Below are 27,986 nucleotides of genomic sequence, written 5' to 3'. Positions count from 1 at the left end.
CACCTAGTTTATGGCATTATTGATATAGCAGCCCCAATGGACTAAAACACTGTTCTCAATCTCTCTCCAGATTAAGAGGCAGCTATAGAGTTAAGCAGTTTAACAATGAGAAAAAGAGGAAGAAACTAAAGAACTAAAGGGAAATAAAACCTGCTGAATAGAACAAAATGTAGTATATATGCAATGGAATAGTACTTAACCATTAACAAGTACTGATACATGCTACCAAATGGATGTACCTTGCAAACATTTTGCTAAGTGAAAGAGGTCAGACACAAAATGCCATTTATTGTATAATTCCATTTACATGAAATACTTAGAATAGGAAAATCAAATCCAGAAACAGAAAGTAGATTAGTGGTTGCTAGGGGATGGGCTGGAGAGGGGAATGGGAAATGACTACTAACGGGTATGGGGCTTCATTTTGGGGATGATGGGAAGGTTCTGGAATTAGTAGTGATAACTGCATTAACGTTGTGAATATACTAAAAACCAGTGAACTGTATACTTAAAAATGGTTAAAATGGTTAATTTTATGATATATGAATTTTGTCTCAGTTTAATAAAAAATAAAAGCTGTTGAACAACTGAAAACAGGTTAAACACTACACTGAGAATACAGAAACAGTGACACCAGTCTTTCTAGGTTCTGTTAAACTTACTACCAAAGACATCTTTCATTTAAGAAGATTTTCTTCTCAACTGAGCTTTTGAGTTTGTATGTGGCAAATAAAAATGTTAAAGTTTTAGTTCTACTCTTAACAGAGAGAAAAGACTGCCTATACATTTTCTGACCTGTTAAGTAGCTACTTGCTTGCACCAAGATTCTCATGTCTATTACAAGTACCGAGGCTAATGCATTCTTATAGAAGAACATCACCACTACTTTCGCAGATCAGTAATTTCGTACAGAACTCTACTGGGGAACATGTTTTACAAAGTTCTGGTGACATGTTTAGCACAGGACTGAGTAACTTTTCCTGTTAAGAGCCTAATAGTAAATATTGTAGGCTTTATGTATCATACAGTCTGTTGCAATTACTCAACTCAGCCATTATAGTGTGAAAGCAGCCATAAATAATATGGAAGCAAATGAGTGTGGTTGTATGCCAGAAAAATTTATTTATGGACACTGAAATTTGAATTTCATGTAGTTTTCATATCATATAAAATACTCTTCTTTTGACATTTTCCCCAAACATTAAAAAATATAAAAACAAGCCAGGTGTGGTACTCACAACTGTAATCCCAGCATTTTGGGAGGCTAAAGTAGGAGGATCACTTGAGGCCAGGAGTTTGAGACCAGTCTGGGCAAAATAGTGAGACCCCAGCTCTACAAAAAAAAAAAAAAAAAATAGCTGGACATGGTGGCACATGTCTGTAGAAGTTCAAGGCTACAGAGAGCTATGATTGTACCACTGCACTCAAGCCTGCGTGATAGAGCGAGACTTTCTCTCAAAAAATTAAAAACAAAACCAAAAACCATATGTATGTCATGGGCTGTAAAAAATGGGCACCAGGCTGGATTTGGCCAGGAAGCATAGTTTGCTATTCCATTTAGAATATGACAGAATGGGCCAGGCGTTGTGGCTCACGCCTGTAATCCCAGCACTTTGGTGGGCCAAGGTGGGCAGATCACTTGAGGTCAGGAGTTCGAGACCAGCATGGCCAACATGGTGAAACTCCATCTCTACTTAAAAAAAAAAAAAAGCCAGACATGGTGGCAGGCACCTGTAATCCCAGTTACTCAGGAGGCTAGAGGCAGGAAAATCACTTGAACCTGGGAGGCAGAGGTTGCAGTGAGACAAGACTGAGCCATGCACTCCTGCCTGAAGGACAGAGTAAGACTCTGTCTCAAAAAAATAAATAAATAAAAGGAATGATTAAGTTAGTAAATAAAATATGTAAACCATTTCATATACAAATTATAAATTTTATACTCCCCAAATCTAAAGTTATATATTTAACCTCACAATCAGGTTTGATATTTTGTTTGATCTTAAGTATATATATGTACATGAGCATTTATTTTCATAAATGTTAAGTGGAAAAAAAAATGAGGTTAGCTCAAATCTAATTCACAAACAAAATCTCTCTAATCCACCCACTTTGGCCTTCTCTCTTACAACTCCTTATTTCAGACTATTAGTCATTTTCCTTAGATTACTTCAATACCCTTTTAACTGGGTTTTCAACATTTAATCTTTCCTCAGAAATCCATTCTCCATTCTGCAGTCAGAAACAATCTTTCTAAAATTTAAGTCTGTATGTGTTGACATACATGATACCTACCCACTTTTAAAACAGTCCCCTCAGTGATCTACATTAAAGGCTAAGTTTTCCTTTTGTCTCTTATCCCTTGCTTCCTCTTTTTCCTACTTCCAAACTTGGTTGATATAGAAAATTGTGGATCTTCAAATACAATACTATCTTAGTCTTTCCCTAATTCTTTAACACCATATACCAAACGTGTCCAAACTTGATTAGGTACCACTCTTACATGCTTTCATTAAGTACCTATCCCTAAAATAAGTGTTTTCTATTGTATTGTAACTGTTTGCTTTATTTGTTTGTTCTCCTTCCCTTGGTAAGTTCTTTAGAGACGGACTGTGTTTGACATAACAATAATATTCAGTATCTAGGATCTAGAAAACAGTCTGCAACATAGAAGAGACTTGAATATTTGTTGAATGAACCCACGAATTGTTATGGGGTTGAACTGCGTCCCTCAAAAATATATGTTGTGGTTCTAATCTCTAGTACCTTACAATGTGAATTGTTTTCAAAACAAGATCATTGCACAAGTAATTAGTTAAGATGAAGTCATCCAGGAGCACTGTGGGTCCTTAACCCAATGACTGTTGTCTTTTTAAGAACAGAAGACACAGGCTGGCACAGTGGCTCACACGTGTAATCCCAGCACTTTGGGAGGCCAAAGCAGGCAGATTGCTTGATCTGAGGAGTTCTAGACCAGCCTGGGCAACATGGCAAAACCTCGTCTCTACAAAAAATACAAAAAAATCAGCCAACGTGGTGGTGTGTGTCTGTGGTCCCAGATACTCAGGAGGCTGAGGCGGGAGAATTGCTTGAGCCCAGAAGGCGGAAATTGCAGTGAGCTGAGATCGTGCCACTGCACTCCAGCCTGGGTGACAGAGCGAGATTCTGTCTCCAAAAATAAATAATAATAATAACAACAAGAGTTGCCAAGAATATGGAGAGCTCAGAATTTTCTCACACTGATGGTGGGAATGTAATATGGTACAGCTATTGGAAAATAGGCTGGCAGTTCCTCAAATGGTTAAACATAGGACTAGCATACACGCATGGCAATTTCACTTCCAGGTATATACCTAAAGGAAGTAAAAACAGATATTCAAACAAAAACTTGCACATGAATATTCTTCATAGCAGCTCTATTCACAACAGCCAATGGTAGGAACAGTCCAAACGTCTACCAATGGATAAATGGCTAAACAATTGTGTTTATATATATACACACACACACACACACAATGGAATATTACTACTCAGACTTAAAAAGGAATGAAGCATGAACATTTGCTACAACATGGACGAACCTTGAGAACACTATACTAAGTGAAAGAGGCTAGTCACAAAAGACCACATATTAAATGACTATTTAGATGAAATGTCCAGAACAGAAAAACCTATAGTGACAGAAACAGATTAGGGGTTGCACAGGAGTTGGGGGAATGTTTGTATAGAAAAGTGATTGCTACAGGGTGCAGAATTTCTTTATCATGTGATAAAATTATTCTAAAGTTGACTGTGGTGATGGTTGCACATACCTATTGTTAAAGCAAACTAAATAGGGCCCAAGAAGGACTTTGTACTTCTAATTTGAGTCTCTGTGGACTAACTGCAACCTAACTTAATAGGTAGACAAGACTGAAAACCTAACTTAGGAGTGTGTGCCTATAACAACTGCTGAGGCTTGGCCAATCCCAACGGCCAAATTTCCTTCCTTCCTTCCTTCCTTCCTTAATAGGTAGACTAGACTGAAAACCTAACTTAGGAGTGTGTGCCTATAACAACTGCTGAAGCTTGGCCAATCCCAACGGCCAAATTTCTTTCCTTCCTCCCTTCCTCCCTTCCTCCCCCCCTCCCCTCCCCTCCCCTTTCCTTCCTTCCCTTCCTTCTTTCCCTTCCTTCCCTTCCTACTCTTCCTTCCTTCCCTTCCTCCTTCCCTCTCTTTCTCTCTTTCTTTCTTTCTTTTTTGAGACAGGGTCTCACTCTGTCACCCAGGCAGGAGTACAATGGCGTGATCTTGGCTCACTGCAACTTCTGCCTCCCGGGTTCAAGTGATTCTCCTGCCTCAGCCTCCCAAGTAGCTGGGATTACAGGCGCCCACCACCACGCATGGCTAATTTTTATAGTTTTAGTAGAGACGAGGTTTCACCGTGTTGGCCAGGCCGGTCTCAAACTCCTGGACTCAGGTGATATGCCTGCCTCAGCCTCCCACAGTGCTGGGATCACAGGCGTGAGCCACCGCGCCCAGCCCTAGTGGCCATATTTCAACCACTCACACATTGCTGAGTGTTCAAACTGTGTTCAAATAAGGCAAACAGCAAGCTGTAACCAGCAAGCTGTACAGACACAGTTGTTTCTGTACCTCACTTCTGATTTCTGTATGTCACATCCCTTTTTCTTGTCTATAAATCTGTTCTGACCACGAGGCATCCCTGGAGTCTCTCTGAATCTGCTGTGATTCTGGGGGCTGCTCAATTCATGAATCGTTCATTGCTCAATTAAACACCTTTAAATTTAATTTGGCTTAAGTTTTTCTTTTAACACTGTGAAGATGCTAAAACCAGTGAATTATACACTTTAAATGGGTTAATTATATAATATATTCAGTAATGCTGCTAGAAAAAAATCTAAATGTACATTTTTAGCATGCACATACAAAAAAGAAAATTCTTCCTGATTAATACTCTGACTTAGCACATTATGCCATGCAGAGAATCAATCAAGTCCCCAAAGGTCTTCTAATGTTTAATTTGGTAAGCACAAAATATTCTATTAACAAAGTTCGAAAATTCACTGAAGGATAGAAAGCAGACTTTAAGGGCTACTGAAAGCCTATGACTTGATTATGTAATCAGAATCGTACTTTTAAGTTTTAATATCTAGATATTCATCTCTACACAGAATAATTTGTCATCTATTTACTTTTTTATTGAAAAGCTGGAGGCGCTTTTAAAAATAAAATTCCTTGAATATATCACAATCACAGATTTTGTAACTTCTGTGCAAATATGAGCCTCATTACACTTAAAAAAGCTAGCTACTGCTATCCTCCCAATCTTTTGTGGCAGAAACCCTAAGTCAAACCCTTCTGAAACACCAAGAATCTATTGAGATAGAAGACATTTCAGAGTCTATCTAGTTACATGTCAAACACAACAAATATATTTCTAAACTTTTTCAAATGTACTTTCTTATGTAATTTCAACAGATTTGTTCTTCACAACCTTAGCAGGCCTGGCAGTTATGACTATCACAATCATGAGGAAATTAAGGCTCAGGAGTCACAGAACAGAAACACCTGTTACTGTTTAGCAATATCACTCATATAGCATGTTGATCTACAAATCAACTTTGATCCACTACAACTTTTGTTATTTTTCCCCTCAGTTTTGAATCTACTGGCTTATATTTCCTCCATAATTACTTCATTACATGTTTTAATAAAAAAATCTGATTGCATTAGTACCTAGTCATATATTTTGGGCAAAAAGAAATGATTGAGTTTGCTGTGCTGTAACAATAAACCTAGTTCAGCTTCTCACCCTTTATCTCCCATCTATTCTAGACACAAACCTTATCACTCTAATAGAGTTATCAAAAAAAAAAATTTTTTTTTTTGAGACCAAGTCTTGCTCTGCCACCCAGGCTGGAGTACAATGGCGCTATCTCAGCTCACTGCAATTTCTGTCTCCTGGGTTCAGGTGATTCTCCTCCCTCAGCCTCCCAAGGAGCTGCAATTACAGGTGCATGCCATCATGCCCAGCTAATTTTTGTATTTTTAGTAGAGACTGGGGTTTCACCATGTTGGCCAGGCTGGTCTCAAACTCCTGAACTCAAGTGATCACCCAATCTTGGCCTCCCAAAGTGCTGGGATTACAGGCGTGAGCTATCACGCCTAGTCAACTTACCAACTTCCATCAACATTTTTTTTTACACAACTTTTTGACTTGGTATATCCCCAATACCTAGTATAGTGCTTGGTCACAGTTTATAATTAATAAATATTCACAAATACACAGATGAAATTTATTAAGTAGAAAAGACACCAAGTAAAATTAACTTTTCTCCTATGAAACCTAATTCATTTATGTCAATAATTTATATTCTATTCTTCAAACCCTGATACACAGAATTCAGAATATAGAAAACTGAGGACCAATTCAGCAATCTAAGCTATTGTGGGTTTTTTTGTTGTTTTTTTAAGACAGGCTTTCACTCTATTGTCCAGGCTGGTGTGCAATGGCACAATCTAGGCTCACTGCAACCTCCACCTCCCTGGCTCAGGCGATCCTTCCACCTCAGCCTCCCAGTGGCTGGGACTACAGGCATGCACCACCATGGCCAACTAATTTTTATATTTTTTGTAGAGATAAGGTTTCATTATGTTACCCAGGCTAGTCTCGAACTCCTGAGCTCAAGTGATGGGCCTACCTCAGCTTCCCAAAGTGCTGGGATTATAGGCGTGAGTCTACAGGCCCAGCCTATTATTGGTTATTCACAAGAAAGAAGTATGTAATAGGTAAAAATTTGCCCTTTTCTACTTGCATACACATAAACACGAGTACAAACAATATATTCATTGCTTACATAATAGTGTTTATCAACACTAAAAAGGAAGATTCTGGATGCCTGGTGCTGCCTCACAATTATTATTTTCTAATCAGTTCAAAGTTTCATAGGTGTTATTTTAAGCCTTTATCATTCTTAAAGACCATCTTTCATTCTACACACACCCCTAAGAGGATGACAACTCATATTTCACAGAAAATAACCAGAGTCTACTATCAGTGCCAGTACCAGCCACTGTGCTAAGCAATCTGTAAGAGGGTAATGGTATCTCTTTTACAGAGAACCAAATAATTGAAGTATAGGGAAATTAAGTGAATTGCTCAACATAGTATGGCAATAACTAGGGCAGGGATGTGGACCCAAGACTTTGCTTCCAAAACCCATCTTGCTTCCCTTACCTCATCGCAGGAGAAAACCTTCCCTATCAAGACTTACCATTATACCATGTCACAAGCCCACTGAATCCTGGATATTACTCTATCCTATCCACCACCACCCACCATGATTTCCACTTCTCTCTCTCTTCCTCTTGCTCCTTCCAAAAGCCTATAAACAAATAAGATCTATTTCACCATTAAAACACAACAATATAATAGCAGCAAAAATACACGTATCAGGAGTCAGAAGGTTGCCTCTTAATTACTGATCCCAAACACTCTGCTCTGAGATGAGACAGGATCTGGGAGCAGGAGACACTAAGTAGCAATTCATTTGTCCCTCCTTTACAACCACAAGACAACAGCTTCACTCTATTTGATCAATTTGCCTTTCCTTCCATTGTGCTACGATGTCTGGCACCTCAGCATTCATGTAAATCCTATTCTTGCTTCTTAGAATGGCCTCTCACCATTCTTCCACCTTTTCTTTTTGACAGTTCATAAAACAGCTCTTTTTGTGAAATCTTCCCTAATCCATAGCAGGGTTAACCATTGTTCCTCCACTCTCCTTAGTGCTTGTGTCCATTAAAATACCCACCATAATGTAATTATAATTCTTTGTTCACATATTAATCTTCTATATTAGAGGCAGCTTTCTGAAGACAGGAAATGTGATTATTCACCTTTACTTAGTATCAAGCTCTGGGCATGGGACATAGGAGGGATTCAGAAAATGTTGCATTTATTGACACTGAGATTTATTTTGTATTTAGGATAGTGCTTCGGAAAAGGATGAAATTATACAGATGTACTAGATTAAAATATTTTAAAGAATATAAAGCAATAAAAATAAGCAGTAAGTACATTAATTGAATTTATGAGTTTATAAGTACAATAACCAATTATAAACAAAATTTTATAATTCATATCAAGTCAGAAGAATCAGCTCAAAAAAGGCAAAGATCATTATACAGTGAAACCAATCAGATAAAATGTCATGGAGGAAGACTGTTAAGTATACGGATTGACTGGATAGCAGAAAAGCTTATAGAAGAGGTACAGTATTATATAACATTTACAAATGGATAGAAATACTGGAAAGGATGTGGCATATGTGCGAGATAATGATTTAATTAAAATAAAGTGCTTGGATGAAGATGAAGAATAGCAAAAGATTAAGAATTTGTACTTGCTCTGATATAAGCAAACTGGTATCAGAAGTTCCTCATACCAAGAAAGGAGAGCAAGAAAGCTCAACAAGTTTAAATGAAATAAAAAAATAAATTCACAGTGTAAACTACTTCTGGAATATAATGCAAGGTGTGAAGTAAGGAAGATGTGAAATCAGAGTTGTGGCAATGGGAATGAAGAAGGCTTGCATCTAAGAGGTATTCTGAAGCAAGAACCTAATAAACTGGAAGTAGTGGAAGTAGTGAGTAAAAAACAAGAAATCAAATATACTTCTTAAGTTTTCTACAATTTTAAACAAAATAAAGGAGGACATTACCCAATAAACAGTCTACCCTATGCTCAAAGGGAAAAAAAAAAAAGAGAGAATGTCAATTACTATGCATCAGGGGAAGAAAGGGGAATAATAAGAGACATGAACTGGGAATGATGATACAGAACTCTGAGAGGCAAAGCAGATGAGCTTTCTAAGGGCATAAATGTAGAATAATGACTAGGGTACTTATCAAAATCATCTGAAGGCATAAAAAAAATTTATCCTGCCCCCATTCAGCCCAAATTGAGAGTCAGTGCTTCAGGGATTACAATTATAACATGTATTAGAATCTGGGTGAGTATTAAGAAGAGGTTAATACGCCCGTAATCCCAGCACTTTGGGAGGCTGAGACGGGCGGATCGAGAGGTCAGGAGATCGAGACCATCCTGGCTAACATGGTGAAACCCTGTCTCTACTAAAAATACAAAAAAATTAGCCGGGCGCGGTGGCGGCGCTTGTGGTCCCAGCTACTTGGGAGGCTGAGGCAGGAGAATGGCGTGAACCCCGGAGGCGGAGCTTGCAGTGAGCCCAGACTGCACCACTGCACTCCAGCCTGGGAGATAGAGCGAGACTCCGTCTCAAAAAAAAAAAGAAGAGGTTAATAAATTTAACAGTAAGGCCTCAGGCCAAAGACTTGGAGACATACACCCAATAATAATAACTGACAAACTACCATCCCAATTACAAAGCCAGAAGTAACTTGAGAGTTATGCTGCTTTCTCTGTAAACAACAGCTGTCATTTTTACTGGGTATGAAACCTCCACCAGTTCTTACACTTCACATGAAATTAAACTAATTGTCCAAAGTAGCTCTATATCCATCAACAACAGAATCACATACAAATACACAACAAGGATACTGAAGGAATATTCACAGCAATAAATAATTATAATTAATCTTTGACTCCAAAGACTTCTTCCAAGCCTTTATGAAGAGGTAAAATTTGGTCTACCTAAAGCAAAATGTTTCCTATCAGTTTTTAATAATAAACATTTCTGGCTCACGCCTGTAATCCCAGCACTTTGGGAGGCCGAGGCGGGTGGATCATGAGGTCAGGAGATCGAGACTATCCTGGTGAACACGGTGGAGTTTGCAGTGAGTCGAGATCACGCCACTGCACTCTGGCCTGGGCGACAGAGGGAGACTACGTCTCACAAAAAATAAAAATAAAAATAAAAATAAACACTTCCATTCTGTTCAGCTATCAAAATCTAAATAAGCAATTTATAATTACATCTTCTATATCAAAATTCAATTAAATTACATTACTAAAAATGAGATAATGAGATACTATGAGCCTCTTGGTGCAATACAACATATACAGCACCACATATTAAGTATCGTTGCAAAAAATGTTTAGCCTAAATTTTATCAAGACTTTTGAACAGTGGTTCTCAAACTTTTGTCTCAGGAACCCTTTATACTCTTAAAATTAACATTACTGGGGACCTCAGAGGGATTTTATCTATGTGTGTTACATCTATTAATATTTACCATGGCAGATGGTAAACCTGAGAAAGTTTCAAAATATTTATTAATTCATTTAAAATTATAACTCATTATGTTACAAATATATATTTAAAATTAAAAATTCAGTATTTTCCAAAATAAGACAAATTTAGTGATAAGATTGGTATTGTTTTACATTTTTGTAATCTTTTTAAAAATATGGTTTAATGGAAGACAAATGAATTTTTTTTTTTTTTTTTTTTTAGACAGAGTCTTACTCTGTCACCCAGGCTGGAGTGCAGTGGCACAATCCTGGCTCACTGCAAACTCCACCTCCCGGGTTCCAGAGATTCTCAGGCCTCAGCCTCTAGAGTAACTGGGATTACAGGGGCGCACCACCAACACCTGGCTAATTTTTGTATTTTTAGTAGAGATGGGGTTTCACCACGTTGGCCAGTCTAGTCTCATACTCCTGACCTCAAGTGATCCACCCGTCTCGGCCTCCCGAAGTGCTGAGATTAGAGGCATGAGCCACCGCGCCCGGCCTTACAAATGAATTCTTATATCTGCTTCTGCGTGTACTCTGCTGCAGTATCATATGTGCAGTATCATATAGCCTCTGGAAAACGACAACGTACATTCTGGGGTGAATGCGAGTAAAAAAGACAAAATTATTTTTACATTGTTACCCTACCCCAACTATTTAAGGTAAACTTCTCTTTACAGAAATGTAGAAGAATAAACCAGTTAAATGACACTACAAGGAAAATTCAGAATGTGGTACATTCCTCAAAATAATCCAAGTTTTTCTTTTCTTTTTTTTTTTTTTTTTTTTTTGAGACTCGCTCTGTCGCCCAGGCTGGAGTGCAGTGGCCGGATCTCAGCTCACTGCAAGCTCCGCCCCCCGGGTTTACGCCATTCTCCTGCCTCAGCCTCCCTAGAAGCTGGGACTACAGGCGCCCGCCACCTCGCCCAGCTCGTTTTTTGTATTTTTTTAGTAGAGACGGGGTTTCACCGTGTTAGCCAGGATGGTCTCGATCTCCTGACCTTGTGATCTGCCCGTCTTGGCCTCCCAAAGTGCTGGGATTATAGGCTTGAGCCACTGTGCCTGGCCCAAGTTTTTCAATAAATCTCTGGCATGCAGGCAATGAAAGTAAAAGCTATAGTTCTAGATTAAGAACTACAACAATAAAATACATTTTGTGGACCTTGATGGAACCTGTTTTGAACACTGTCAACGGACATTTTTTGAAACAATGGAGAGAATATCTGAACAGGTTCAGGGTGTTGGATGATCCAGAAATGATTGTTAATTTTTTCAGGCATAATATGGTTATGTAAGAAAATGTATTTTAGAGTAGCATAATGAAGTATGTAGTGATAAAAGTGAAGGGAATCGTAACAACTACCTTTCAGGTTTCAATTAGACAGCTGTAGAAAGTATCTGTCAGCAGACATGAACTACCATGGGTAATTTAAACTACAAAAAGGTATTTATTTATGCCTTAAATATGGTAGGTACTAATATATAAGATTTAATAAATCATATCAAGTCATTTAGAGAAAAGTCAGTGAACAAATTAATTTGACAAGGCATCTTGAATTAAAAACATTACTTTTAACTCTGACCTATGTGGTGGGAGAAAATGGGAGTTTAGCTGAATTAATAGGGGTTAAAAAGTAGGCAATGAGGGTGTGTTTCTAAACATAATAAGATTTAAATGAATGCAAGGTGGGTACAGGATAAACTAGTGGTTCTCTGATCTTTATCTTTCACTGTATCACATACCTCAACACCACCACCTCCACTCCAACAGTTCACTCAGTATGCCTTCCACTATTGTCCTCTTTTACATGGTTTGATGTCATCCACCTTGGGATTCTTTGTTAGATATAACCCAAGTTCAACAATCAGTTAGGGGAAGACTTACACTGGTCACGCGACGGTAGATCTGCGCAGCATTCTGGCACTCCGAGTAAGGATATTCAGATGTAGCCATCTCAAGCATGCACATCCCAAAAGCATAAACGTCAACGGATTCATCATATTTCTCCTCATACATCTCAGGGGCCATGAACTCTGGGGTACCTTAAATTAAAAGAACGATTCAGACTCAATGCGAGCAGAAGCTTCAGACGTTACTCACCGGGGAGAGAAGTAGAGGGGTTGACCTGTGAGAGAGAAGAAATTGGAATGGGGAGAAAAAAGGAAAGGGGGGAAAAACAGGAAGGAAAACTTCTCAGTCAGTCTGTTCCATCAAATATCTCGTAAAAGATCTTCCACTGCAAGGCCTTTATATGAAACTGGAATAAGGTCAAGGATCTATTTATTGATGTACTGTGTAAAATGAATTTCTCTAAACAATATGTCAAAATAAAGCCTTGGCTAAGAGATAAACTAATATTCATATTGAAAACAAATAGAAGGAAAAGGAAAGACACTATGCAAGGAACATAACAGATATAATGGTACATCTGTAAGATAAGATGATGGGTTTAAAAAGATCAAAATACTTGTTTGTGTGTCCACTAATGTATGGTAGTTGTAGGTTAATATTTACAGCTACACTCTTGGCATTAACACTCAATCTGATTAGTTTCACTTTTTAAGAAGGCCTTGCAGTGAAAAACCCGATATTCAATACATTTTTTAAAAAATGAAATAAAACATAATTGTCTCCAAAGGCCACTCACCAGAGCCCTTTTCTTCACATACTTACCATCGCACCTGTAGTACACAAATAAGCCTACTACAGACACAAGAAATATAGTGAGGGACATCCTACAGGCAAAAAGACAAATACACACACAAATATAGAACCCAAATACAGACTGATTTATGAGCACAGTGTGTGATCTCACAAGACCAGGTTTTATAATGCTTCCAGAAAATTAGGTCTGCATACCTCAAATTATAATGCATTCCAAGAAACAGACATGCACACTATGACTTGAACAAAGAAAATAAAAACTCTATTGGGTCAGAGATTTCAGGATGCCAAAGACAATCAAAGAAATGTTTCCTGTGAAGAAGGCAAAAAAAGAAATTCAGCTTTAAATGACACTGTTCCCATTCTTCTTGTGAATGTATTATAAGAAAAGGTGAAAGTGTTCCTAACCGAAGTTACATAATATTCCAAGGAGAACTGCTGTTTTTGAAAGATGTACAAATAACTGGTGTTCTGTGCTTTTCCTAGTAATACTTAGGATCCAAGTTCACTTAAAAATTAATGGGTTTCTTTTGTTATTGTCACCTTTTGGAGGGAGTAAACAGAGTGTTTATGAAGACTTCAAGTTTTTTAATTGTGATACCCTCTTCATAGAGTGAAAGCTTATCAAAATAGGCATTAAATTATTTTTCCAGCTTTGAGTTTCTAATATATAAAGTCTGAAAGGGACAGCCTTATTCTTTAGATAAGTGATTCTCAACAGGGGGCAATTTTGTCTTCTAGGAGTCATATATAGTAATGTCTGGACACGCTTTTGGTCATAACTACTAGAAGACAGACAGGGAGCGTGCTACTGGTATCTAACGGGTAGAGCTGGGAATGCTGTTCAAGTCTTACAATGTACAAGACAGCCCCTTACAACAAAGAATTATCCAACCCCAAATCTCAGTAGTGCTGAGGTTGAGAAACACTCTTTTAGATAGATCATAACTTCTGAAGAGTCAGACTAAGAAAAAAGTTGATAAAACCAACTTTTCAGAATGAATTGTCATATTTATTTTCACAAAATGTTAGGAGGCTAGATATTCTTTTTTTTTTATTTGGAGACGGAGTCTTGCTCTGTTGCCCAGGCTGGAGTGTAGTGGTGCAATCTCAGCTCAGTGCAACCTCCACTTCCCGGATTCAAGCGATTCTCCTGCCTCAGCCTCCCAAGTAGCTGGGACTACAGGCACCCGCCACCACACCCGGCTAATTTTTTTTTTTTTTTTTTGCATTTTTAATAGAGATGGGGTTTCTCCATGTTGGCCAGACTGGTCTGAAACTCCTAACCTCAAGTGATCCTCCCACCTCAGCCTCCCAAAGTGCTGGGATTACAGGTATGAGCCACTGCGCTTGGCCAATATTCTTGAATATACATATATACCCAACAGACATTTTATATGTCTAAAAATTTAATTTTTATCTTTTACTTTTAGGAAGTAAAACTAAATATAAATTCCATTTCTTTCATGAAGTGACATACTGTATGTATTACATAAATAATGCATGATATTAAGTATCAACAGTGTGTAATGAAAAGATGGCTGGCTGGGCAAGGTGGCTCATTCCTGTAATCCCAGCACTTGAGGCTGAGGCAGGTGGATCACTTGAGGCCAGGAGTTCGAGACCAGCCTGGCCAACATGGTGAAACCCCGTTTCTACTAAAAATACAAAAATTAGCCAGGCGTGGTGATGCATGCCTGTAATCCCAGCTACTCGGGAGGCTGAGGCACAAGAATCGCTTGAACCCAGTGGGTGGAGGTTGCAATGAACTGAGATCGCACCACTGCACTCCAGCCTGGGTGACACAGAGAGACTCCATCTCAACAACAACAACAAAAAAGACTGTTACATTAAGTTTTATCAACAAAGTTCACTTTATTCCTTGGAATGTAATGTTATCAACAGTCTCTAAGATGATTCCAAGAAGCACAAATATAGAGAATCCTACATCTCGTAAATAGAACGAATCACCTCCTGAGTTCAAGCTATGAATGTCTTAAGGTTTATATCACTTAAAACTCTGACAGGGCCAGGATTCTAAATAAAAGGAATGTCAGAAAGCCAGTCAGGCTCCAAGGTACACCTGAAACATACCTATCACACTCTTGGCAAAGGAAGCCCGCTTCAGGGTTGCCAGACCAAGGTCTCCAATCTTGACGGAGCCAGTAGGGCCCGTGATAAAGATGTTGTCACATTTAAGATCGCGGTGAATAATAGGTGGAGTTCGAGTATGAAGAAACTGAAGTCCTTTAAGGATCTGACGGCACCAGCTTCTTAGAACTTTGATCTTCATCACTTTAAACCTTTTCAGATACCTAGAAAAAGCAAAGTATACCAAACAAGTTATCAATGATATGAGTTTGTTGCTTTGAAGAATTCCATTAAATTCTAACATGACTGGAGATGGGAATATCAAATTTAGAATACTAAGATTCAGTAACATTAAAGGTTAGTAATACTTTTAGTAAGCGGGGCTACGATAGTTTAAAATAAAAATTCTATTAAGAGACACAGAAAAATAAGTCTTCCAAATACTTTTTCATCTAAACAATGATAGTATTAAGTAACTAGTTTTTTCTTAAAGAAATGGGAGATGAAGCTGGCTATATCAGCTACATATTTCAGAACCAAAAATATTTAACTAGTGATTGGTAAGAGAATTATGATAACAAAACACCAAATATGAATTCCTTAAAATTAGGTCACCATTTAAATGATTAAGAGGTGGAGATCTGCTTCTGTTAAATAGTGCAGTAGTTCTATCAGACACAGATGTATTTATAAACTCTAGTCAAAAATATACAAAACAACTATTACTTGAAGGCTCTGGAGAGCAATCAAAATCAGTCATAGTTGGCAGGCACAAAGGGAAAGTACTGCTTGAGTTTCCTTCTTCATAATACATTTGTACCTAAGAAAAGGCCCTGTTCTGATTCTGAGGGTCTGCTAAACCCCAGACAGAAATGGGGACTGAGTTTGCAATGACCACAGCATCAAGAACAGTGCTAACAGACCTTTCTGCAAGGATAGTCTGTCCAATAAAGTTGCCACTAGCCAAATGTGACTACTCAAATGTAGATTAAAATAAAAAATTCCATTTCTCAACTGCACTAGCCACACTTCATGTGCTCAACAGCCACATGAAGCAAATAGCTACCATTCTGGATGGTGTACATTATACAACATTTCCATAATGGCAGAAAGTTCTACTGGACAGCACAGATCTAGAAAGGAAAGGAGGAAATCTCAGAAAGCAGGCACCAAAGGAGAGTCCTAAATTCTGTGTATTCACTCTGCCCAAATCTCTAGTTGACCTCTGAAATACGTATATGTAGGAAAGATTCCAAGCAGCCCAAGTATGCTAAAAGAACTGAACAGAGACCTCTGATGCTACCCACTGTAGAACTCAGTGGGTTATTATTATTATTATGAACTCAATCTGGGGATTGAGTTCCAATGCCTACTTTATCTGGCAATATTCAGGGAAAAAAAAGAGCACTAAAAATGTTAAATATAAAAGACTACATTTTCCTTTCAGTATCTTTAAAATACACACACGATTAGTTAAAGGAAAATCTATAATACTGTGATATATATGATATGCTTACATATTATATTATATAGTTATTGTTTTTCAGTTCCTGAATGTCTCATTTTTATAATTTCTATGTCTTTACTGATATTCTCTATTTGTTGAGCTAAAATTTTCTATACTCTTAACATTTGCCTGTCACTGTTTCCTGCATTTAGTATTCCAATTTTGTTGAATAGGTACTGTAATTACTCCCATTTAATAATGACTTACCATTTTCTATGTACTTATGTAAGATATGAAAATTACAGCATACAAAACAAGTGGTAGAGGGGTTAAATGAAAACTTCATTTGTGCAAAGGTCTTATATTTTACATGAAATTGTAAAGTATTAGTCCTAAATAGTGAAAAGTAACAACGTAAATGTAATCTTCAGGGCAACTACTTAAAATGAAAAACATGCAGAGATCCAGATCTAACTAAAAATCAAATAGTAGAACTAAAATAAAATTTTACTTCATTTGGGTGGGTTAACTGAAGAAAACTAATAGCAAAAGTGGGTTTTGTGGTTTAAAAAATATATCAAAACAGTAATGCTGGATGGAGGGTAAGGAAAAGGCTGCCTGGAAAGCGGCATAAGGGCATTTTCTGATATGATGGAAATGTTCTCTATCTTAAGAGTTTTGGTTACACAAATGAATGCCTTGTCAAAACTCATTCAATCATACGATAATAATTTATTATATCCTGATGCTGCTTGGAGGTAAAAGAAAAAGTACACAGGCCGGGCCCGGTGGCTCACGCCTGTAATCCCAGCACTTTGGGAGGCCGAGGCAGGCGGATCACGAGGTCAGGAGATTGAGACCATCCTGGCGAACACGGTGAAACCCTGTCTCTACTGAAAATACAAGAAAATTAGCCGGGCGTGGTGGCGGGCACCTGTAGTCCCAGCTTCTAGGGAGGCTGAGGCAGGAGAATGGCATTAACCCGGGAGGCGGCAGAGCTTGCAGTGAGCTGAGATCGCGCCACCGCACTCCAGCCTGGGCGACAGAGCGAGACTCCGTCTCAAAAAAAAAAAAAAGAAAAAGAAAAAGTACACAAATATTAGAACTCTACTGAAATGCATACTGAATAGTTTATAGGTGAAGCATAATGATATCTACTATTTATTTTATTATGGAATGAGTAAGATAGAAGGATGATGAATAAATGGATGTATTAATAATATGGTAATGCAAGTGATGCAAAAAGTAACAATAGAATCTTGGTGCTGAGTGTGTGCTCACTGTATGGTTCTTTTGCCTTTTCTATATAATTTTTAGAATTTTATATTAAAATACTGGAAACTTTGTTTGTCATTAGTCCTTCTTATAAACATCCTATTTTTAAACAAAAGGGTATCCTACCATGAACTTTATATTACTTCCACCTCTCTCTTTTAACTATTCCTGTAGCACCTCCCTAATTACAGAAAGCCTGTCTATCCTTTAAGATCTACTTAAATTGTATCTATCATTTTAGTAAAGACCTTCAAGATTATCCCAGCCAGCAGGAAATCGTACCTTTGTCTCAACTGCTATTCAAATGAAAATTACACATATATTATGATTCACATTTCATTTTAGGAACCTATTCTATGGGAATTGTGTACAAACATGATTATTATAGCAACGTTCATAAGGAAAGTATAAGGACAAGAAAGGATCCAATCTGCTCCATATTACAAATGGAACATTTCTAAACTCAGAGAAGCTAAGTTTGGTGAGAATGAAAAGTGGTTCTAGAAATATGAATATTAATTAAAATCACCATAACCAACCACATCTTGAGAAAGAAAAGTGACAATCAGGCACCACTGGTGCAGACAGGACAAAAAAAAAGATGTCTCTGCCGGGTGCAATGGCTCACGCTGGCTCACTCCCAGCACTTTGGGAGGCTGAGGTGGGTGGATCACCTGAGGTCAGGAGTTCAAGACCAGCCTGACCAATATGGTGAAACACGGTGTCTACTAAAAATATAAAAACTAGCTGGGCATGGTGGCATGCACCTGTAGTCCCAGCTACTCGGGAGGCTGAGGTCAGAGAATCGCTTCAACCCGGGAGGCAGAGGTTGCAGTGAGCCGAGATCACACCACTGTACTCCACCCTGGGCGACAGACTCACCTCCAAAAAAAAAAAAAAGAGATGTCTCTGATATATCAAGCACTTCAGGGTCTTCCATTATGACTGATTTTTGCCCAATCACATTGAAGAAAAAACCCAGTTGCTGAAAAGCTCCACTCTCATAAGCAGAGCTCTTAATCAGTTCTTCAGTACTAAGATATTTACTAAAAACAATCAACTCATGGTTAAACGGGGATAACTACAGTACCTATGCCAAAAACTGGCAGACTAAATGCTGAGAACAATGGTTGCTAAATGTTAGAGTACAAAGAATATTCCATTCAAGTAGAGAATATCAACAGAGACAGAAACTTTAAAAAAGAACCAAGTAGAAATTCAGGTGCTGAAAAACACAGTGAAGATTCACTAATGGATTTCAACAGCATATGTGAACACAAGGAAGAAAAAGGCAATCAACTTGAAAATAGGAAGTGAAACTATACAGTCTGAGGAGCAGAAACGAGCAGTCTATAAGACCTGTGGGACACCATCAAGTTGACCAAAATATACACAATGGGAGTCCTAGATAAAGAAGAGAGAAAAGGGCAAAAAGAATATTTAAGAAAATAATGGCCACAAATTTCCCAAACTCAGTAAAAGACATGAATCTACACATCCAAAAAGTTCAACAAACTCTAAGGATAAATGCAAATAGATCCACAATGAGCAACATTATATTCAAACTGCTAAAAGGCAAAGACAAAGAGAGAATCTTGAAAGTAGCAAGGGAGAGTGACTTATGACCATGGGATCCTCGATAAGATTATGAGCTGATTTTTCAGCAAAAACCATGGAGGGCAGAAAGCAATGGAATGACACATTTAAAGTGCTAAAAAGAAACAAAAGCAAAACCCCCAAAAAAACTTAAGACTGCCAACCAAGAATTATATATCCAGCAAAATTATACTACAGAAATGAAAGAGAAATTAAGACATTGCCAGGTAAATAAAAGCTGGAGGAGTGTGATAGTAGTACACCTTCCCTATTAAGAAATGCTAAAGAGAATCCTTAGAGGAAATAAAAGAACACTAGATAATAACTTGAAGCCATAAAACCAAATCAAATCTCTGGTAAAGTCCATCACACATCTAAATATTAAAACCAATATTAATGTATTTTTGGTTTATAACTCCTTTTATTTCCTACATGATTTAAAAGACAAATGCATGTAAAATAATGATTATAAAACTATGTTAATGAGTAGACAATGTATAAAGATAAAATCTGAGACAACGAAAACATAAAATGGGAAGGAGGAGTGACGCTGTATAGGATCAGAGATTTGTATGCTATAATATTAAAGCTAAGTTGGTATCAATTCAGGGTAGGCTGTTGGAGGTTTACGATGTTAGTTGTGATCCTCAAGATAATCACTGAAAAAATATCTAAATATATACACAAAAGGAAATGAGAAAGGAATCAAAACGGTATACTACGAAAGAAAAATAAATACATTTAAATTATTTAATCTCCAAAGAAAAGTCTAGGACTGGATGGCTTCACTGATGAGTTCTACCAAACATTTAAAGGAGAATTAACACAAATCCTACTCTTCCAAAAAGTAGAAATAGAGGAAACATTTTCTAAATCATCCTATGAGGCCAGTATTGCCCTGACACTGAAAATACCACAAGAAAACTATAGACTAACACTGTTATTAATGTAGATGTAAAAACTCTCAACAAAATATTGGCAAGCCAAACCCAACTGCATAGTAAAAGGATTATACGCCATTTATCTATGAAATGCAAGGTGATTCAACATAAGAAAATTAATCAGTATAATGTATCACACTAATAGAACGAAGCAGTCTCATGATTATCTAACTTGATGCAGAATAGCATTTGAGAAAATCTAATACCTTTCCATCAAAAAAAAAAACCAACAAACTAGGATAGGACTAGCAGAGAACTTCCTCAACATGATAAAGAATATTTATGAAAAACTCACAGCTAACATATACTCAATGGTGAAAGACCAAAAGCTTTCTCCTTAAAATCAAGAATATGACAAGGATAATCAGTGCTAATCATAATTCAAGTTCTAGCCAAAACAATTAGACAAGAAAAATAAAGGCATTCAAACCAGAAAGATCTATTCACATATGACTTGATCCAATATATAAAAATCCCAAAGAATCGTTAAGTGTGGTGGCAAACACCTGAATCTCAGCACTTTGGGAGTCAGAGGCAAGGAGATCACCTGAGGCCAGGAATTTGTGACCAGCTTAAGCAATATATTGAGTCCCTATCTTTATAAAAAATTTGAAAATTAGCCGGGCATGGTGGTACACACCTGGAGTCCCAGCTACTCAGGAGACTGAAGTGGGAGGATCCTTTAAGCCTAGGAGTTCAAGTCTGTAGTGAGCTATGACTGCACCACTGCACTCCAGCCTGGGTGACAGAGTGAAACCCCATTTGTTTAAAAAAAAAAAAAAACCCCAAAGAATGAACACATACACACAGACGAGCTAATACAAGAATTCAGCAAATCTGCAAAAGTACAAGACTGACACACAAAAATTAGTTGTTTTATATATACCAGCAATCAACAATCTGAAAAGGAAATTAAGAAAACAATTTCATTTGCAATAGCATATAAAGGATCCAGGAATAAATTTAACCAAGGATGTGAAAGACTTGAATAATGAAACTACAAAACATTGCTGAAAGAAATTTAAAAAGACATAAATAAATGGACAGACACCCTGTGTTCATGGATTAGAAGACAATATAGTTAAAGATGGTGATGCTACACAAAGTGATCTACAGATTCAACACAATCTCTGTCAAAATTCCACCATCCTTTTCTTGTAGAAATGGAAATCTAATCCTCAAATTCACATGAAATTTCAAGAAGACCTCAACTGTCAAAAACAATAGTGAGGCCGGGCGCGGTGGCTCAAGCCTGTAATCCCAGCACTTTGGGAGGCCGAAACGGGTGGATCACGAGGTCAGGAGATCGAGACCATCCTGGTCTAGACGGTGAAACCCCGTCTCTACTAAAAAATACAAAAAACTAGCCGGGCGAGATGGCGGGCGCCTGTGGTCCCAGCCACTCGGGAGGCTGAGGCAGGAGAATGGCGTAAACCCGGGAGGCGGAGCTTGCAATGAGCTGAGATCCGGCCACTGCACTCCAGCCCGGGCGACAGAGCGAGACTCCATCTCAAAAAAAAAAAAAAAAAAAAAAAAAAAAAAAAAAATAGTGAAAAAGAAGAACAAAATTAGAGGAAATCACTTCTAATTTTCAAAATTTACCACAAAACTACAGTAATCAGAGCAGTGTGGTACTGGCCTAAGAACAGACATGTAAATCAGTGAAACAGAATTGAGAGTCCAGAAATAAACCTATACATATCATCAAATAATTTTTGAGAAGGGTACCAAGACCATTCAATGGGGGAAAAAGTCTCTTCAACAAATGATGCTGGGATAACTGGGTATCAACATGCAAAAGAATGAAATCAGACCCTACCTCACGGCATATACAAAAGTTAACTTAAAAATGGAACAACAGCCTAAATAGAAGAGTTAAATTGATAGAACTCTTAGAAGAAAACTTAGGTATAAATCTGTATGACCTTGGTTATTTATGACAATGGAGTCTTACATGACACCAAAAGCCCAACCATCAAAAGACAAAACAGGTACACTGCATTTTATCAAAATTTAAAACTTGGCACAGGCTTGAGCATCCCAATCAGAAAATCCAAGATCCAAAATGCTCCAATCCAAAATCTGAAACTTTTTGAGCACCAACATGACACACAACAAAAATGCTCATTTGAACATTTTGGAGTTCAGATTTAGGAGGCTCAACTGGTAAGTATAATTCAAAGTTTCAATATCTGAAAAAATTCAAAGCCCAAAACACTTCTGGTCCCAAGAATTTTGGATAAGAGATACTACACTCAATCTGTATGTCACAGCACATTATCAAGGAGCAAAAAAGGCTACCTAGAGGAGAAAATACCTGTAAATCATGGACAAGGGTCTAGTTTCTAAAATACATAAAGAACTCTTATAAATCAACAAAAAGACAAGCAATCCAATAAAAAATGAGCAAAGAACTTGAATAAACATTTCTCCAAAGATATACAAATAGCCAATAAGCATATGAAAAGATGTTCCACATCATTAATCATTAGGGAAATGCAAATCTAATCCATAATGAGATACCATGTCACTCCCAGTAAGATGGCTCCTCAAATAGTTAAACAAAGATTTCCACATGACTCAGCAATTCCATTCCTAGTGTACAGCCAAAAGAAATGAAAACAGGTACTCAAAAAAATACTTGTGCTGGCCGGGCGCGGTGGCTCAAGCCTGTAATCCCAGCACTTTGGGAGGCCGAGACGGGCGGATCACGAGGTCAGGAGATCGAGACCATCCTGGCTAACACGGTGAAACCCCGTCTCTACTAAAAAATACAAAAAACTAGCCGGGCGAGGTGGCGGGCGCCTGTAGTCCCAGCTACTCCGGAGGCTGAGGCAGGAGAATGGCGTAAATCCGGGAGGCGGAGCTTGCAGTGAGCTGAGATCGGGCCACTGCACTCCAGCCCGGGTGACAGAGCGAGACTCCGTCTCAAAAAAAAAAAAAAAAAAAAAAAAAAAAAATACTTGTGCACAAATATTTATAGCAGCAGCAGATATTTCCATGGAATGGAATGGTATTTAGTCATAAAAGGGAATGAAGTACTGATGCGTGCAATCATGATGATCCTCGAAAACACTGTGCTAAGTCAAAGATGCCAAACACAAGGATCCATAACATACTTTGAGTCTACTCATAGGACATATCCTGATGAGACAAATCCATACAGATGGTAAAAAGTTGGTAGTTGTCAGGAGCTGAGGGTTGGGAGAAATGGGAAATTGTTCCATGGGCATAGAGTTTAGTTTTGTGAGATGAAAAGCATTCTAGAAATTGCACAGAAATGTGTATGTATTAACACTACTGAACTGTACACTTAAAAATGGTTAAGATGGTAAATTTTGTTATGTTTTTTACAATAAAAAAATCCCATCCACGAATGGATGGTCCCAGAGATCAGGTAGTCCAACCACTTGTTTTACATGTACATGGGGAACTGAGACCCAAAAAAGGTTAGCTATTTGCCCAAAATCACAGTTGATCAGGGGCAGCACTGGGAGTAGTCACAACTTCTACTCCAAGTCTAGCACTCTTTCTACTAAATAAACCCTCCTGTTGGCATAAGCCTCTGAAGCTCAGAAACTGAAAATTTCTTTTTAAATGTAAAAAGAAAAAGAACTTAGATAATGTGCAATTAAAGAAAAAATATGCTGCCTGGCTGGAAGAAGGGAAATGCGGAGTAACTGCTTAATGGGCACAGAGTGTTCTTTTGAGGTGATGAAAATGTTTAGTAACTTGATAGATGTGGTACTTACAAAACATTGTGAATGTACTAAGTGCCACTGAATTGTACATTCTAAAACGGTTAATTGTATGATATTCGAATTTCATGTCTATGTAAAAAAAATAAGTCTAAATTTATTTCAATTTTTAATCCAAATTTTCTTTTTTCTTTTTTTGAGACGGAGTCTCACTCTGTCACCCAGGCTAGAGTGCAGTGGCACAATCTCGGCTCACTGCAACCTCCACCTGCAGGGTCAAGTGATTCTCTTGCCTCAGCCTCCCGAGTAGCTGGGATTACAGGTGCCCGCCATCATGTCCAGCTAATTTTTGTATTTTTAGTACAGACAGGGTTTTACCATGTTGGACAGGCTGGTTTCGAGCTGACCTCAGGTGATCCTGACCTCAGATGATCCACCCACCTCGGTCTCTCAAAGTGCTGGGATTACAGGTGTGAACTACCACACCCGGCCTTAATCCAAATTTTCTAACTCATACATTCCCATCTCATTTTTCAGCTATGGGTGTTTTATCTGCTTCAATGTAAATATACATATAGAACAAAGGTAGAAACTCAAAAGGTCCAAAAAGCATGTATTTTGGAGTTCATTCCTATTCCTTCCCAATTTGCCTCTCCAAATGCTGCCAATGTTCCTAGTTATTCATTCTTCCAGAAATGAATATGAATGTTTTCAACCTACTCGCTTAGGAATCTGTATACATTCTCAATCAGAAGTCTTAAATTCTGAAATTTTTCTTTTTCTCATTCTCTCTACTTTTTCATTTTTATTGTTGAGATGGAGTCTCGCTGTGGCACCCAGGCTGGAGTGCAGAGGCACGATCTCGGCTCATTGCAGCCTCCACCTCCTGGGCTCAAGTGATTCTCTGCCTCAGCCTACAGAGTAGCTGGGATTACAGACAAACCCCTTTTAGATAATTAAATCTAACTAGGTATTCTCACTACTATGTCATCCTCTTTTAATATTTTCTGTCTTTTTTGTGCCTTCTGTTGCTCATTTCTTCATAGTTATTATTCCTGTCAATTCAATTTAGTCTGTTGTTTAACCGTTAAACCATTTAAGTTTGAATTTTAATGTTCACATTTCTAGAAGTTCTTCAGAAGCTTTTAAATTATGCCTTTTTTTCTTTGATGGTGTCTTATTCCTTCAATTCCTTCTTTTCTCTTATATACTTCATATACACTTACATATATCTTTACTGACATCATTATGTAAATAATCGTAATCACTTTCAGACTTGTCCATGATATCTTTAATTGTTGCAGTGCTATTTTCTGGTTGTGTCTATTCCCCTTCATTGGTAGGATCTGTAATTTGTGAGGTCATCTTCTCTGGAAACTGTTTTGCCTCTGGACACTGACCAAGGAACTGTGAAAATGTCCCTGGGAGTTTTCTTTCAGTTCCTGATCAATTATGATGTACGTTCTTTGGTTTGGGACTCCTGTACCAAGTAGATGGTATAAATTTATGTTACAGCGCCATCTACACATGAGATGGAAGAATACCAAACAGGCTGGGCACCGTGACTCATGCTTGTAATTCCAGCAGTTTGGGAGGTCAAATGGGGATGAGGCCAAATCGGGATGAGCTCAGGAGTTTGAGAGCAGCCTGGGCAACAAAATACACACTGTCTCTACAAAAAAAAATTTTGTTTAAATTAGCCAGGTATGGTGGTGAGCAACTATAGTCCCAAGTACTGGGGAGGCTGAGGTGGAAGGATTCCCTGAGCCCAGGAGTTTGAGGGTGCAGTGAGCTATGATTGTGCCGCTGCACTCCGTCCTGGGCAACAGAGTGAGACCCTGTCTCCAAAAAAAGAAAAATAAGATTAGATTAAAGAATAATTAAGAACACTGTTAGCATTTGATGGGAATTTCTATTTTTCATAGGTCTCGCCTCTTATCCATAGTCTTCTGCACACAGGTAAAATTCCTTGCAGCTTTCACTAGCTGGGGCATTAAGATCTCTCTCTTCATGGATAATTCAGTTATTTGACACAGGCTACATTCTAGCTCCCCTCTCTACCTAGTTCTAAGGCTTTCTGTCCTTGCATGGACATTAAAATTAGCATCAACTCCTCAACCAATATGTGGTCTAAAATCCCAGAGTATAAGTTCCTGTTTTGGCTTCGAGTTATCTCTGCTTATGATCTGGAGGTTAACCTCTCTTTCCTTAAAGCTTAGATATGTATTGGAAAAAACTTTTATTATATTCCACATTTCAGTTTGTCGCTGGGGGACAGCCATTCCACGGGGGCTTATCCCACTATGCTACCCAAAGCCCCTCAATATAGTTTTTAAAACAAGTAAACCATTGTATTTTAGAGTAATCTTAGGCATGCCAGACAAACAGTTGACAACCAACTAAGTATCCAAACCAATGGAAAGAATCTCAAGATGTACACATAATTACTACCACATAATCTCCTTAATTCATTCAAACACTTTCATTCAGTATGAGATACTTCCGCCAGAATGTGATATCTAGCACTTGTTCATAGTGCCAGGTATATAGTGCTAGTTAGCACATTCTAGTGGAAGAAAAGAGAATATCAAGAAGCCTGTCTAACGAGGGTAAAGGTATTGCCATAAACAAGAGTGGAAGTTGGATAAAGAAATTAGAATTTGCAGGACAGAAATGATCTGTTGATGTTTCAACATGTTAACTGTAAGCATTTCAGAATACATGCAAGTGACTATATCCAGGTGCTGCAACACTGTATTCCAATGATCTGGAATTAATCAGCTCAGCAGTATTAACCTTAACAATTAATAAAGAATATATCGCCATAGTGACAATTTTAAAATATCGAATTTCACCAAATAAAAAATTTATACAAGGTAACTTAAAACAGGTTCTTCTCTGGGTAAAAATAGATCCTCTAAGACACCAGGGGTCCCCAACCACTGGACCACAGGTTGATACCAGTCCATGGCCTTTTAGGAACTTGGCCACACAGCAGGAGGTGGGTGGCAGGCAAGGAAGCAAAGCTTCATCTGTATTTACAGCTGCTCCCTCGTTGCTCGCATTACCACCTGAGCTCTGCCTCCTGTCAGCAGCATTAGATTTCTCACAGGACCATGAACGCTACTGTAAACTGTGGATGCAAGGGATCCAGGTTAAGCGTTCTTTATGAGAATCTAATGCCTGATTATCTGTCCTGTCTCCCATCACCCGCAGATAGGACAGTTTACTTGCAGGAAAACAAGCTCAGGGCTCCCACTGATTCTACATTATGGTGAGTTGTATAACTACTTCATTATATATTTTAATGTGATAATAATAGAAATAAAGTGCACAATAAATGTAATGTGCTTGAATCGGTCCAAACTCCCCCAACCCCACCCCCCCCCACCAGTTCATGGAAAAACTGTCTTCCACGAAACCAATCCCTGGTGCCAAAAAGTTTGAGGACTGCTGCTCTAAGAAACCTGGGATTACAAAGGCATACTCCAACTCTTACCAAAAGCTCTTTACAATAAGTAATGAGAAATTTCTGCATTAAACCTTTTTCCGTGAAAGGAATGACAGAACTAGCTATTTGGGGATTAATTTCTGATGCTATGGGAAATGGAACTAAAAGTATTTTTTTTTTTTTTTTTTTTTTTTTTTGAGGCGGAGTCTTGCTCTGTCGCCCAGGCTGGAGTGCAGTGGCCGGATCTCAGCTCACTGCAAGCTCCGCCTCCCGGGTTTACGCCATTCTCCTGCCTCAGCCTCCCAAGTAGCTGGGACTACAGACGCCCGCCACCTCGCCCGGCTAGTTTTTGTATTTTTTAGTAGAGACGGGGTTTCACCATGTTCGCCAGGATGGTCTCGATCTCCTGACCTCGTGATCCGCCCGTCTCGGCCTCCCAAAGTGCTGGGATTACAGGCTTGAGCCACCGCGCCCGGCCTAAAAGTATTTTTTAAGTGATAACTGTCACAATATAATCTGCATTTGATATAAAAGTTGCAGGGATATAGCAAAGCACAATACAAACAAAAAAAAAAAACAGGTAGTTTCTTAATAAATCTTAATCT

The 27,986-nt window shown here is 38.2% G+C and overlaps 1 protein-coding gene across 9 annotated transcripts in view; it reads right to left on the bottom strand.

The window, feature by feature from the left end:
* The window catches only part of WNK1 (WNK lysine deficient protein kinase 1), a 160,921-nt gene that overhangs the window by 69,689 nt on the left and 63,246 nt on the right, over window positions 1-27,986 (bottom strand). For all 9 annotated transcript variants that reach the window (XM_010363546.2, XM_030938656.1, XM_010363550.2 and 6 more), the window contains exons 3-4: window positions 14,977-15,197; window positions 12,103-12,260 (exon numbers count right to left, since the gene is read on the bottom strand). In XM_010363546.2, coding sequence (XP_010361848.2) covers window positions 12,103-12,260; window positions 14,977-15,197 — 379 coding nt within the window. The remainder of the gene's footprint in view (window positions 1-12,102; window positions 12,261-14,976; window positions 15,198-27,986) is intronic.

This window comes from Rhinopithecus roxellana, chromosome 10 (genome assembly GCF_007565055.1).
Source record: "Rhinopithecus roxellana isolate Shanxi Qingling chromosome 10, ASM756505v1, whole genome shotgun sequence".
In the NCBI taxonomy this organism is placed as follows: Eukaryota; Metazoa; Chordata; class Mammalia; order Primates; family Cercopithecidae; genus Rhinopithecus; species Rhinopithecus roxellana.
This window is presented reverse-complemented; position numbering and strand designations above follow the sequence as displayed.